Here is a 14,595-nt window from a genome sequence, read left to right on the forward strand (position 1 = left end):
AAAAAGGTGGATTTCCCAGCCGTTGCCGTGGCCACCAGGTCCGATAGACCGACCCCAAATAACTCCTCCCCTTTATACGGCAATACTTCCATATGCCGTTTGGAATCCGCATCACCTGACCACTGTCGCGTCCATAACCCTCTTCTGGCAGAAATGGACAGCGCACTTACTCTTGATGCCAGAGTGCAAATATCCCTCTGTGCATCTCGCATATATAGAAATGCATCCTTTAAATGCTCTATAGTCAATAATATACTGTCCCTGTCCAGGGTATCAATATTTTCAGTCAGGGAATCCGACCAAGCCACCCCAGCACTGCACATCCAGGCTGAGGCGATTGCTGGTCTCAGTATAACACCAGTATGTGTGTATATACTTTTTAGGATATTTTCCAGCTTTCTATCAGCTGGCTCCTTGAGGGCGGCCGTATCCGGAGACGGTAACGCCACTTGTTTTGAAAAGCGTGTGAGCGCCTTATCTACCCTAGGGGGTGTTTCCCAACGCGCCCTAACCTCTGGCGGGAAAGGGTATAATGCCAATATTTTTTTTAGAAATTAGCAGTTTTTTATCGGGGGAAACCCACGCTTCATCACACACCTCATTTAATTCATCTGATTCAGGAAAAACTACGGGTAGTTTTTTCACACCCCACATAATACCCTTTTTTGTGGTACTTGTAGTATCAGAAATGTTCAAAACCTCCTTCATTGCCGTGATCATGTAACGTGTGGCCCTACTGGAAAATACGTTTGTTTCCTCACCGTCGACACTGGAGTCAGTGTCCGTGTCTGGGTCTGTGTCGACCATCTGAGGTAACGGGCGCTTTAGAGCCCCTGACGGTGTTTGAGACGCCTGGACAGGTATTAACTGTTTTTCCGGCTGTCTCATGTCGTCAACAAAGTGCTGACGCTATCACGTATCACGTAATTCCTTCCATACGACCATCCAGTCAGGTGTAGACACCCTAGGGGGTGACATCACTATTACAGGCAATTGCTCCGCCTCCATACCATTTTCCTCCTCATACATGTCGACACAACGTACCGACACACAGCACACACACAGGGAATGCTCTGATAGAGGACAGGACCCCGCTAGCCCTTTGGGGAGACAGAGGGAGAGTTTGCCAGCACACACCAGAGCGCTATATATATACAGGGATAACCTTATATAAGTGTTTTTCCCTTATATAGCTGCTGTATTATTAATCTGCCAAATTTAGTGCCCCCCCTCTCTTGTTTTACCCTGTTTCTGTAGTGCAGGACTGCAGGGGAGAGCCAGGGAGCTTCCCTCCAACGGAGCTGTGAGGGAAAATGGCGCTTGTGTGCTGAGGAGATAGGCTCCGCCCCCTTCTCGGCGGCCTTTCTCCCGCTTTTTTAAGGAAAAACTGGCAGGGGTTAAATGCATCCATATAGCCCAGGAGCTATATGTGATGTATTTTTAGCCATCTAAGGTGTTTTTATTGCGTCTCAGGGCACCCCCCCCAGCGCCCTGCACCCTCAGTGACCGGAGTGTGAAGTGTGCTGAGAGCAATGGCGCACAGCTGCGGTGCTGTGCGCTACCTTATTGAAGACAGGACGTCTTCTGCCGCCGATTTCCCGGACCTCTTCAGTCTTCTGGCTCTGTAAGGGGGCCGGCGGCGCGGCTCTGGGACCCATCCATGGCTGGGCCTGTGATCGTCCCTCTGGAGCTAATGTCCAGTAGCCTAAGAAGCCCAATCCACTCTGCACGCAGGTGAGTTCGCTTCTTCTCCCCTTAGTCCCTCGGTGCAGTGAGCCTGTTGCCAGCAGGTCTCACTGAAAATAAAAAACCTAAAACTAACTTTTCACTAAGCAGCTCAGGAGAGCCACCTAGTGTGCACCCTTCTCGTTCGGGCACAAAAATCTAACTGAGGCTTGGAGGAGGGTCATAGGGGGAGGAGCCAGTGCACACCAGGTAGTCCTAAAGCTTTTACTTTTGTGCCCAGTCTCCTGCGGAGCCGCTATTCCCCATGGTCCTTACGGAGTCCCCAGCATCCACTTAGGACGTTAGAGAAAACATTTTTGATCCCTGTTTAGTACATTTGATACATACCCTTTGCATAGTCATCTCCTAGATCACTCCAGGAAGTGGACATGCTTTGCTAGTGGCCTCAAGCAGAAAACAACGCTTCATTCTGACAGTTTTGTATAATGGATTTAACTATCACTGTATTATATAGTTGAACAGCTGCTAAAAATAGCTGTATACCTTTCAAGGCAGGCAAGGGTTAATAACTCCTCGCACACTTAAGGCATACCTCCCAACATTTATACCCCTTTCAGCCCGACAAAAAACTCCCGGCTTATTGCACATGAACGCACATCAACCCGGGAATTTGCTCAGAAAGGGTACAGGAACAATATCCCAGGACGAGCGTCCCGGCATTTCATCCCAGGTCTCGACCAGGGTTGAATCCGGGATCCCCGGGATGCAGTGTAGTGTGAACGGATATGCCGGATCAAGGCGACCTGGCAGTCGTTCTCATAGGAGGCTGTGCTTGGAGATGATTATCTCCAAGCACAGCCTCTGGTAGCGTCAGCGGTGATGTCACCAACCCAGCAATATGTTGATTCGGGCCGCAAGTCTGAAGGGGTCTCAAGCCGGGTCGCAACTATGAAGCACCTGCGTACACATTCCCGGGTGCGACCCAGCTATTGTCAGTGTGAAAGGGGTATTAGAAGCAAGTGTCCCAGGGAGCCTCCAAACTGCCCAAATACCCCCTACCCCCCACAACCACCGCGGGACACTGCAGCCCGCAGGTGGGACAGTCCCAGAAAATCAGGACAGTTGGAAGGTATGCCTAAGGGATTAATATGCAGGTTACATTTGAAAGGAGCAGGTTCATCTGTGCAGTGCAAACTTGTCTGCAAGAAATGGGATTGTATTTTATTCTGAAGAGGACAGGGGTTTATTTGTTCCTTGCAGGTCCACTGACAGTGAAAGATTTACTCACAGCTTCTCTGTATGGAGGATTAATGTTCTGTAACACAGTTTTGGCCAGGAAATGGATTAATCTGTACTGGGCATGTCTCTGTACGGTAGTGACAATAACATAAGGGTATTTTGTGCAAACAGTGAGAAAGTCAGATTATGATGTAAGACTGCTATTATGAGAAACAGCAAACACTGCATTAGTTGGAGAGAAAACAATATGATGGCTCATGGGTTGTGTAAAATATTCAGACAATGTGACGCTGCACAGCTGAGAAGACAAGTGAGACAGGGACAGAAGAGGCAGCACTGATTATAAAGGAAAACTACCAGTAAAATGTAATATACAGCTGAGAGTGAATGATTCACAGTGAAATCACAGTAGACTGCAGAAGATCAATTAGATGTGACGCCAGCAACAGTGACCCCAACTTGTTCTATGTTAAATATAGAGCACCCTGATGTTCCTTAAACAACATATTTTATGTGACATATTAACACATTGACAAATGCTGTTTTTAGGAACTTATACTAGGGTTTAAAATCAGCATCTGTCAGTGCTCTAACAGAGCAATACAGTATATTTATTACCTGACTGACAATGTCACTCACGTTACAAATGTTACTCAAAAATGGTCACTTTGAAAAAAAAAAAAAATTGCATCAAGTTACAGTAAAAACATATGTTTAAAAACTAATTAAAATATTGTATTAAAAAATACATATATTTGCATGTGGATGCCTCACACGTCTGTGTGTCCATAGGCCCCACATTGTAAAATGACTTCCAACTCCCACATTGCAATAGATCTATCCAGCAGTAAAAGATCCCATTAACATTGCCCACCACCCCCTTGGATGTAAAAAAATGCCATGTTGCAGAGGTTCCCAAACTCCACCATTATGGTCCAGATTTTAAGGGTATGCTTGAGCACAGGTGACTTAATTAGCACCTCAGTAAAATTGATTTAAACATCTGGGATCAAGCATGGATATCCTTAATACTTGGACTGTAATGCTAGCGTTTGAGAACCTCTGCCATGCTATATAACTACCCCAACCCCAGTGTAATACAGTATGTCCCTGTATTTTGCACCTGACCCCTCCTCCCCTGTGAGCAGTGAAGTTTTTCTCTACTATTCCTCTGCCCCCAAGCCCTAGAGTCAAATTACTTTAAAAGGGCATTACACCCATTCCCCCACAGCAAGTATAGCCATGCCAGGGTACTAACTCCCCACTCACATGTCTGTCTCAACTAGGGCACCTGAGCCTTGACAACTGCATAAGGAGACACAGTGGCAGACAGACACTCCTCCAAAATGGTTGCAACAGGACTGCATTGGACAATGACACCCACCCCCGGGACCTCACACAAATTCTCACTATTGGTAGACATCACCATAGCAACTACCTCTTAATCAGCCCTACAGTGATAACAATATACAGAGGGAGGTTCAATTGCCCTCAAGGTGTTCTTGGAACATTGCTGGGCTAATAAAATTGTGGGATTTCTGGACATGGAAATTATTAATGTGTTTTATCCTCAATCCAGTAGAGTTGCTGAAAAAAAAAAAAGAAGTGAGATTTCCATACCGTAATGGGAAAAAATCTGTGCAGCTGCAGATTATTTTTGGATCTGACGATACCTAGTGCTGACTTGAACTAGCAACAGTTCATACTGTAAGAGTGCTATCAAAACTACATTTTAGAAACGCACAGTTTAATTAGCTTATAGAAGCACTGAAGCTCGTATACTGGGAAACACAAAAGCAGAAACCACTTTTTGTCTTTAATCTGTTTAGCTATTGTCCAAAGTGCATAGTATTTGGCAACAACATTATGTAACGTAAAAAGGCAGAAAAAAAGAGCAGGTAAGTTTAAAATGAAAAGGACTAAAAATGTAAATAAATACAAATAAAACAAGTAAAAAATTAAATCCTTATAGCAAAGACCAAAGGAATTATTCCCAGCTGTACTCATACACCTATTCTTTTTGCCATAAAGTGTGAGATGCCTGGAGCGATTCCCATGCTTGTTACTTCTTCATTACTTTTGCATCTTAGTTTACATTAAGTGGGGAGATATGTCAAGTCTTGTAGAGAGATAACTTGAAGACGTTGCCTATAGCATCCAATAAGTTAAAAGCTGATTGACTGGCACGGGCAACTTCTCCACTTTATCTCTCTCCAAGAATTCATAATCCCCCCCTGTAGTGTATTAGTAAATTGCTGATAAAGGATGGAGGTCACTCGTATTGGACTTGACTTTTAACTTTTTACCCTAGAATGTGTACCTCTTCATCAACTTCGCTAGTCTTTCCTGCAATGTGCGTCTTAGCTCGATTATAGTGTACTAGACACTTAGGTTTAATGTTTTGGCACAGCTAAGTCATAAAGTATGTGGTGCACTAAACAGGGCTATTTTGCACAATTTGAGGACAGATTATGTTGACACATTTGTAAGTACATAAACAAGACAAAGCTGAATATTGAGATGTTAAACTGTAAAGGATTAAACAAGTATTTTTGCTCTTTTATTCAAGGACAAGACAAAAAAAAAAAAACACAAGTTGTGCAGCCATAGTACTTGGGTAGCGGAGTGGCTCCCACCTCACATGGTAATCTGCTGCAGTAGGCTGACAGATCAGGGTGGACATACTTTATGATCACTCCAGTTATTACCAGCTTTTAAAGGGCTTGATTCTGAGCTGAATGCAAGTCTGAATGTGGCCACATCTAGACAATTTTACCAAATGCTGCATGTGCAGGAGCTATCATACGTATCTTTGCATTTCACCTGGTGATTCTGAGATGGACACATCTCCGAACCCGCCACAAGTCTGTAAAATGGGCGTTTCTGGGTATGAACTTGGCAACCACACAGCACAGAACCATCTTATGGTAATGTAATACGTGTGTAGCTAAAGTTACATGCATACAGTATGCTCAGGGATCCTAAGAATGACAGTTGTATCTCTTGCACCTAGAATAGGGTAGAGTTTCAAGGATAATGATGACAGCTGGTCTCAGGTGCGATAAAAGTAGAGCGGTGCGATGCATAAGCATCAGGCAGTCCATACAGCCACATCTGCAATCCATTCATATTCATAATGCTGATGCATTACAATTTACGTGGGACTAAATCAAGACCTAATTAGGGAAGATGGTTTTACCTGCTTTTGTATGGTCTATTCCCATGCATACTTGCCAATGCAACTAAGCAGTAGTGTTTTTTTTTTTTTTTTTTTTTAATAGCTGATAACCAACTCCTGGATAAAGAACTTAAGATAAAGTCTTTGAACAGTAATTAAAAGAAAAAGTAGAAAAACAAAACAAAACAAAAAAACTAGTGACCATGCTATCGCTGTAAAGCATTTTTTTTGCAGTATTAGGACACACCTCAATACAAAGCGAATGTTCCGCTTTATTTCATATGAAGACTGAAATCTGCTACATATTATTTTGCACTATAAGATATGATATTGTCTATTCATTCCTTCCATGTTACAGAAATGACACCTTTATTAATACAGGGAGTAAAAGCACCAATATGTGGAAACCTGTATCTATCTGCTTACCTGCAGCAAGCAGCGCTCCTTAAACACATATCCAATTAGTCTATCTAAATGCATCAGGCACCTGTGGTATCGAATGTGATGGGTCAACACCGGCAACATCATTGCATGCTAGGAGAAGAAAAATATATATTAAGCCACAGATAATAAATGATAATAATCAAGATAAAAACGTCTCTTGGATGCCAGTCAATAATGGTCTGTTACTGTGTTATTGCAAAGCATTATGCATAGAACATCTCCAATTACTTCTGAAGTACATGAGCAAGACACATACAAGCAAGGTTACTGTTCTAGTCCCACTTACAAAAAATAAGAAATTATTTCCAATACTAAAAGCATGGAATACAGGAATAATGGGCAGCTAAGAGTACAGGTCTCTGTTTGGGGAACTAGGTGCCTGATTTATATTTGTACGCTAACCCGATGGTTTGAGTACAAATACGATATATGGTGGTCTGTGCAGGCGCATGTGCAGAACTGGTCTTGTGATGTCGCTGGTAGCACCGTCGGTGCTGTGGCTTTTGGAGGGCATAGCAGGCTGCCCAATGCCTGTAACCATTGCTAATAGAGACCAATGGTCATGATGGTGATCTGAGGCAGAATCACCAGACGCAGCACTTACTACCGGATTATAAATGTAACTAGACGGAATAGCACACCAGCTTCCTTGTGGCTGTGAATTTCCATATAAACATGCATCAGGACCTAAGTCACTTGTACAAATGAAGCCACAAATGCACTGCACAGACAATATACAGATGTATCCGTTTACATTGTGGCAGTGGGTTCAGTATGAATTACCGACATCCGGGATGCCGGCCATCAGTATACAGACAATGGTATCCCAGCCTTCAGTATGCCGTCAGCGGGAAGTGCGGGATATTCCCAATCTATGGGTATCGTGAACACCCACAAGTGGTAATAGCCCCTGTAAACAGGGATTCCGGCTGTCGGTATTGTCAGCAGTCAGGATTCCTGCGTCGGTATACTGACTGCCAGGTTCCCGACAGGCGGCAAATTAAATGCATCCTGTGGCTGCGATGTGCATACAAGTCGCGACATAACCGGCTGCATGCGATGTACGCACCCACTATGCTTTCACTAAAATGGGGCTGGCAGCCAATGGTGGTCATTCAGAGTTGATCGCTCGCCAGCTATTTTTTGCAGGGTAGCGATCAGATAGTCGCTGCCTATGGGGGAGTGTATTTTCGCTTTGCAAGTGTGCGAATGCTTATTAGTTTATTGCAGTTTCTGAGTAGCACTGGACTTTCTCAGCCACTGCGATCACTTCAGTCTTTTAGGTCCCGGAATTGACGTCAGACACCCGCCCTGCAAACGCTTGGACACGCCTGCGTTTTTCCAACCACTCCCAGAAAACGGTCAGTTGAAACCCATGAACGCCCTCTTTCTGTCAATCACCTTGCGATAGGCTGTGCGAATGGATTCTTTGTTAAATCCGTCGCCCAGTACCGATCCTCTTTGTACCCGTACGACGTGCCTGCGCATCTTTAAAATGAGTACACACTAGACAGATACATTGTTCATTATATCAGTAATGCATCAACGGGTGTGTATACCAGATATGTCTGTGAAGGACATTATTCACAAACATAACAAATTGGCCCTACAACACAGCCGTTGTCTGGCCGTGTGTACAGCTGCCCGTCCCATATGCCAGCAGCAGCAGGAAATGCCTACAATGACGTCATGGCTGAGCCTGCCCAGTTGCGATGTCTGGCCCGACGTATCGAGCAGCCGCTTCATAAGTGTGTATACTTTACCAAATTGTCCGCTCTGTTGAAAGATCCCGCATAGTGTGTACCCAACATAACAGAATTACATCAGTAGTATTTGAAGGACCATCATCTTTACTCTTGTCATTCAATATTGTAAAAGAATTCTGAGAAAGACCCTTCAGTTACCAGAATTAGCTTTTAAAACGCTCAATATGCAAAAGTTTCAGATAAGGGTTTAGAATATTGCAATTTTCAAAGAAACTAGGGCATTTGAAAGTGTAACATGAATGTACTGTACATTCTATTTTCGGTCATTCTCAAAGCACTGTTATTGCATTTGTATTGAATTAAAAAAATAAGATTTTACTCACCGGTAAATCTATTTCTCGTAGTCCGTAGTGGATGCTGGGGACTCCATAAGGACCATGGGGAATAGACGGGCTCCGCAGGAGACTGGGCACTCTAAGAAAGATTTAGTACTACTGGTGTGCACTGGCTCCTCCCTCTATGCCCCTCCTCCAGACCTCAGTTAAGGAAACTGTGCCCGGAAGAGCTGACATTACAAGGAAAGGATTTTGGAATCCAGGGTAAGACTCATACCAGCCACACCAATCACACCGTATAACTTGTGATAACATACCAAGTCAACAGTATGAACAACAACAGAGCATCAGAAAAACCTGATGCAACCATAACATAACCCTTATTTAAGCAATAACTATATACAAGTATTGCAGAAGAAGTCCGCACTTGGGATGGGCGCCCAGCATCCACTACGGACTACGAGAAATAGATTTACCGGTGAGTAAAATCTTATTTTCTCTAACGTCCTAGTGGATGCTGGGGACTCCGTAAGGACCATGGGGATTATACCAAAGCTCCCAAACGGGCGGGAGAGTGCAGATGACTCTGCAGCACCGAATGAGCAAACACAAGGTCCTCCTCAGCCAGGGTATCAAACTTGTAGAACTTTGCAAAAGTGTTTGAACCCGACCAAGTAGCTGCTCGGCAAAGCTGTAATGCCGAGACCCCTCGGGCAGCCGCCCAAGAAGAGCCCACCTTCCTTGTGGAATGGGCTTTTACAGATTTTGGAGGCGGCAAGCCAGCCGCAGAATGAGCCTCCTGAATCGTGTTACAGATCCAGCGAGCAATAGTCTGCTTTGAAGCAGGAGCACCCAGCTTGTGGGATGCATACAGGATAAACAGCGAGTCAGTTTTCCTGACTCCAGCCGTTCTGGCTACACAAATCTTCAAAGCCCAGACTACATCTAGTAACTTGGAATCCTCCAAGTCACGAGTAGCCGCAGGCACCACAATAGGTTGGTTCAAATGAAAAGATGACACCACCTTTGGCAGAAATTGCGGACGAGTCCGTAATTCTGCCCAGTCCATATGGAAAACCAGATAGGGGCTTTTACATGACAAAGCCGCCAATTCTGACACACGCCTAGCCGAAGCTAAGGCCAATAGCATGACCACTTTCCACGTGAGATATTTTAACTCCACGGTCTTAAGTGGCTCAAACCAGTGAGATTTCAGGAAACTCAACACCACGTTAAGATCCCAAGGTGCCACTGGTGGCACAAAAGGGGGCTGAATATGCAGCACTCCCTTTACAAACGTCTGAACTTCAGGTAGAGAAGCTAGTTTTTTATGAAAGAAAATGGATATGGACGAAATCTGGACCTTAATGGACCCCAATTTTAGGCCCAAAGTCACTCCCGACTGTAGGAAGTGAAGGAAACGGCCCAGCTGGAATTCCTCTGTAGAGGCATTCCTGGCCTCACACCAAGCAACATATTTTCGCCGTATACGGTGATAATGTTTAGCCGTCACGTCCTTCCTAGCCTTTATCAGCGTAGGAATAACCTCATCCGGAATCCTTTTTTTTTTTTTTTTCACTAGGATCCGGCGTTCAACCGCCATGCCGTCAAACGCAGCTGCGGTAAGTCTTAGAACAGACAAGGTCCCTGCTGCAACAGATCCTGCCCTAGAGGCAGAGGCCATGGGTCCTCTGTGAGCATTTCTTGCAGCTCTGGATACCAAGTCCTTCTTGGCCAATCCGGAACAATGAGTATTGTTCTCACTCCTCTTTTCCTTATGATTCTCAGCACCTTGGGTAAGAGAGGAAGAGGAGGAAACACATAAACCGACTGGAACATCCACTGTGTCACCAGTGCGTCTACAGCTATCGCCTGAGAGTCTCTTGACCTGGCGCAATACCTCTGTAGCTTTTTGTTGAGGCGGGATGCCATCATGTCCACCTGTGGCAGTTCCCACCGACCTACAATCTGCGCAAAGACTTCTTGATGAAGTCCCCCTCTCGCGGGTGGAGGTCGTGCCTGCTGAGGAAGTCTGCTTCCCAGTTGTCCACTCCCGGTATGAACACTGCTGACAGTGCTCGTACGTGATTCTCCGCCCATCGAAGAATTCTGGTGGCTTCCGCCATCGCCACCCTGCTCCTTGTGCCGCCTTGGCGGTTTACATGAACCACTGCGTTGATGTTGTCTGATTGAATCAGCACCGATTGGTTGCGAAGCAGGGTCTCCGCTTGACTTAGGGCGTTGTATATGGCCCTTAGTTCCAGGATATTGATGTGAAGGCAAGTCTCCTGACTTGACCACAGCCCTTGGAAACTTTTTCCCTGAGTGACTGCCCCCCACCCTCGGAGGCTTGCATCCGTGGTCACCAGGACCCAGTCCTGAATGCCGAACCTGCGGCCCTCGAGAAGGTGAGTACTCTGAAGCCACCACAGGAGAGACACACTGGCACCGGGGGATAGGGTGATTAACCGATGCATCTAAAGATGTGATCCGGACCACTTTGTCCAGTAAGTCCCATTAGAAGGTCCTCTCATGGAACCTGCCGAAAAGAATGGCCTCGTATGATGCCACCATCCTTCCCAGGACTCGAGTGCAGTGATGCACTGACACCTGTTTTGGTTTTAATAGATTCCTGACCAGTGTCACGAGCTCCTGAGCTCTCTCTATCGGGAGATAAACCCTTTTCTGGTCTGTGTCTAGGATCATGCCTAGGAGAGGCAGATGAGCTGTAGGAACCAACTGCGACTTTGGAATATATAGAATCCAGCCGAGTTGCCGTTACACTTCCAGAGAAAGTGATACGCTGTTCAGCCACTGCTCTCTTGATCTCGCTTTTATGAGGAGATCGTCTAAGTACGTGATAATAGTGACACCTTGCTTCCGCAGGAGCACCAACATTTCCTCTGAAATTGGTAATGACAATCCCGTACCGCAATTCTGAGGTACGCCTGATGAGGCGGATAAATGGGGATATGAAGGTATGCCTCCTTAATGTCCCGAGTCACTATAAAATCTCCCCCTTTCAGGTTTGTAACGACCGCTCTTAGCGATTCCATCTTGAACTTGAACCTTTTCATGTATATGTTCAGGGATTTTAAATTCAATATGGGTCTAACCGAACCGTCTGGTTTCGGGACTACCACATGGTCGAATAATAACCCCCTCCTTGTCGAAGGAGGGGAACCTTGACCACCACCTGTTGAAGATACAATTTGTGAATTGCAGTTAACCCTGTTTCCCTCTCGTGGGGGGAAGCCGGCAGGGCCGTCAGTGAGGAGGCCTCTTCTCAAAGTCCAGCTTGTATCCCTGAGACACAATATCTATTGCCCAGGGATCTAACAGGGAGTGAACCCACTTGTTGCAGAACTTACGAAAGCGTGCCCCCACCGGGCCTAGCTCCGTCTGTGGAGCCCCAGCGACATGCGGTGGATTTTCATAGAGGCCGGGGAGGACTTCTGTTCCTGGGAACTAGCTGTGTTGTGCAGCTTCTTTCCTCTGGCCCCGCCTCTGGCAAGAAAGGACGCACCTCGGACTTTCTTGTTTCTTTGTTCGAAAAGCTGCATTTGATAATGACGTGCTTTCCTAGGCTGTGCAGGAATATAAGGCAAAATATCAGAATTACCAGCTATAGCCGTGGAGACCAGGTCCGAGAACCCTTCTCCACACAATCCTCAGCCTTCCATATGCCACTTAAGTTGGCATCATCTGTCCATTGCATATTCTACAGGACACGTCAAGCAGAAATCGACATAGCTTTGACTCTAGGACCCAGTATACTCATGTCTCTTTGGGCATGTTTGATTATATATATCTCTTAAGACAGCATCTTTAATATATATACATATCTCTCTATATACATATATATATATAAAAAAAAAATAAAAAAAAAATATATATATATATATATATATATATATATATATATATATATATATATATATATATATATACATACTAGGGTCTCAATTTCTGCTGATAAGGTACCTGTCCACGCCGCCCCAGCGCTATAAACCCATGCCGACACAATCGCCGGTCTGAGTAGTGTACCAGAATGTGCACGCTATCTGCAGGATCCCTGAGAATAGCTAGGGCTACCTTCTGGGCAAACGTGACACCCTAGGGGAAGATTTCCATCACATTCTGGCCCTAGTGGGGAAAGGATACTGCCTGAGAATTCTCTGTGGGAAGCTGCAGTCTCTTGTCTGGAGATTACCGCTCTTTTTCCTCATGAGAGGAGGGAAATTTACCTCAGCTTTCTTCCCCTTAAACATGTGTACCCTTGTGTCAGGGACAAATGAGTCATCAGTGATATGCAAATCATCTTTTATTACAATAATCATATATTGAATACTTTTCTGCCATTTTGGCTGTAACTTTGCATTATCGTAGTCGACACTGGAGTCAAACTCCGTGTCGATATCAGTGTTTATTATCTTGGATAGTGAGCATTGTGAGACTCTGAAGGTCTCTGCGACATAGGGACAGACATGGGTAGATTTCCTGTCTGTTCTCTAATCTTTTGTGCAATAAATTCACCTTAGCACTTACACATATCCAAACAGGTGTCGGCGTTGTCGACGGAGACACCCTCTCACACACATATTAGCTCCATCTCCTCCTTAGGGGAGCCTTTTCTCAGACATGTCGACACACACGTACCGACACACCACACACACACACACACAGGGAATGCTCTATTTGAAGACAGTTCCCCCACAAGGCCCTTTGGAGAGACAGAGAGAGAGTATGCCAGCACACACCCCAGCGCTATATGACCCAGGAATCACACAGTAACTTAGTGTTAACCCAGTAGCTGCTGTATATATTGTTTTTACGCCAAATTTATGTGCCCCCCCTCTCTTTTTCACCCTCTCTATCGTGATTCTGCAGGGGAGAGCCTGGGGAGCTTCCTCTCAGCGGAGCTGTGGAGAGAAAATGGCGCTGGTGAGTGCTGAGGAAGAAGGCCCCGCCCCCTCAGTGGCGGGCTTCTGTCCCGCGATTTTGTGTAAAATTAATGGCGGGGGCTCATGCATATTACAGTGCCCAGCTGTATATATGCTGCTTTTTGCCAGGAGGTAATCAATTGCTGCCCAGGGCGGCCCCCCCCCCTGCACCCTACAGTGACCGGAGTGTGTGGGTTAGTGTGGGCGCAATGGCGCACAGCTGCAGTGCTGTGCGCTACCTCATATGAAGACAGGAGTCTTCTGCCGCCGATTTTGACGTCTTCTTGCTTCAACCCGGCGGCTTCTGTCTTCTGGCTCTGCGAGGGGGGACGGCGGCGCGGCTCCGGGAACGGACGACCAAGGAGAGGTTCCTGTGTTCGATCCCTCTGGAGCTAATGGTGTCCAGTAGCCTAAGAAGCGCAACCTAGCCGCAGTTAGTAGGTTTGCTTATCTCCCCTCAGTCCCACGTAGCAGAGAGTCTGTTGCCAGCAGAAGCTCTCTGAAAATAAAAAAACCTAACTAAAATACTTTCTTATTAGCAAGCTCAGGAGAGCTCACTAAAATGCACCCAGCTCTGTCCGGGCACATATTCTAACTGAGGTCTGGAGGAGGGGCATAGAGGGAGGAGCCAGTGCACACCAGTAGTACTAAATCTTTCTTAGAGTGCCCAGTCTCCTGCGGAGCCCGTCTATTCCCCATGGTCTTATGGAGTCCCCAGCATCCACTAGGACGTTAGAGAAAATGTAAGATACAAAAACAACTGGGGCTATTGGTGGCTTGAGAGCAGAACAGCATTTCTCATTCACCTTGCTGATTGAGTACATCAGCACATTACAATAGTGCGGTTTCCAGATCAGAAAGGTGACACCGTCCTATTAAATACTTTTGTGAAAATACCACAACTGTGTAAAGATATTAGCACCATAGGCGCCTTTCTACACAAAATGTAGGATTGGTAGTGGCGTGAGGATGCAAGTCACATCAGGTCTGTGTCCCTCAAACGTCAGATACCCAACCTCTGGGTGACTGTATGCTCTCACTGGAGTCTTGCACCTTATTAGGGG

At 45.7% G+C, this 14,595-nt stretch overlaps 1 protein-coding gene across 2 annotated transcripts in view; it reads right to left on the reverse strand.

Annotated features, from left to right (window-relative positions):
• DROSHA (drosha ribonuclease III) overlaps positions 1–14,595 on the reverse strand; it is a 604,359-nt gene that overhangs the window by 329,126 nt on the left and 260,638 nt on the right. For both annotated transcript variants that reach the window (XM_063922973.1, XM_063922974.1), the window contains one exon: positions 6,530–6,637. In XM_063922973.1, coding sequence (XP_063779043.1) covers positions 6,530–6,637 — 108 coding nt within the window. The remainder of the gene's footprint in view (positions 1–6,529; positions 6,638–14,595) is intronic.

The sequence above is a fragment of the Pseudophryne corroboree genome, chromosome 5 (genome assembly GCF_028390025.1).
Source record: "Pseudophryne corroboree isolate aPseCor3 chromosome 5, aPseCor3.hap2, whole genome shotgun sequence".
NCBI lineage: Eukaryota > Metazoa > Chordata > Amphibia > Anura > Myobatrachidae > Pseudophryne > Pseudophryne corroboree.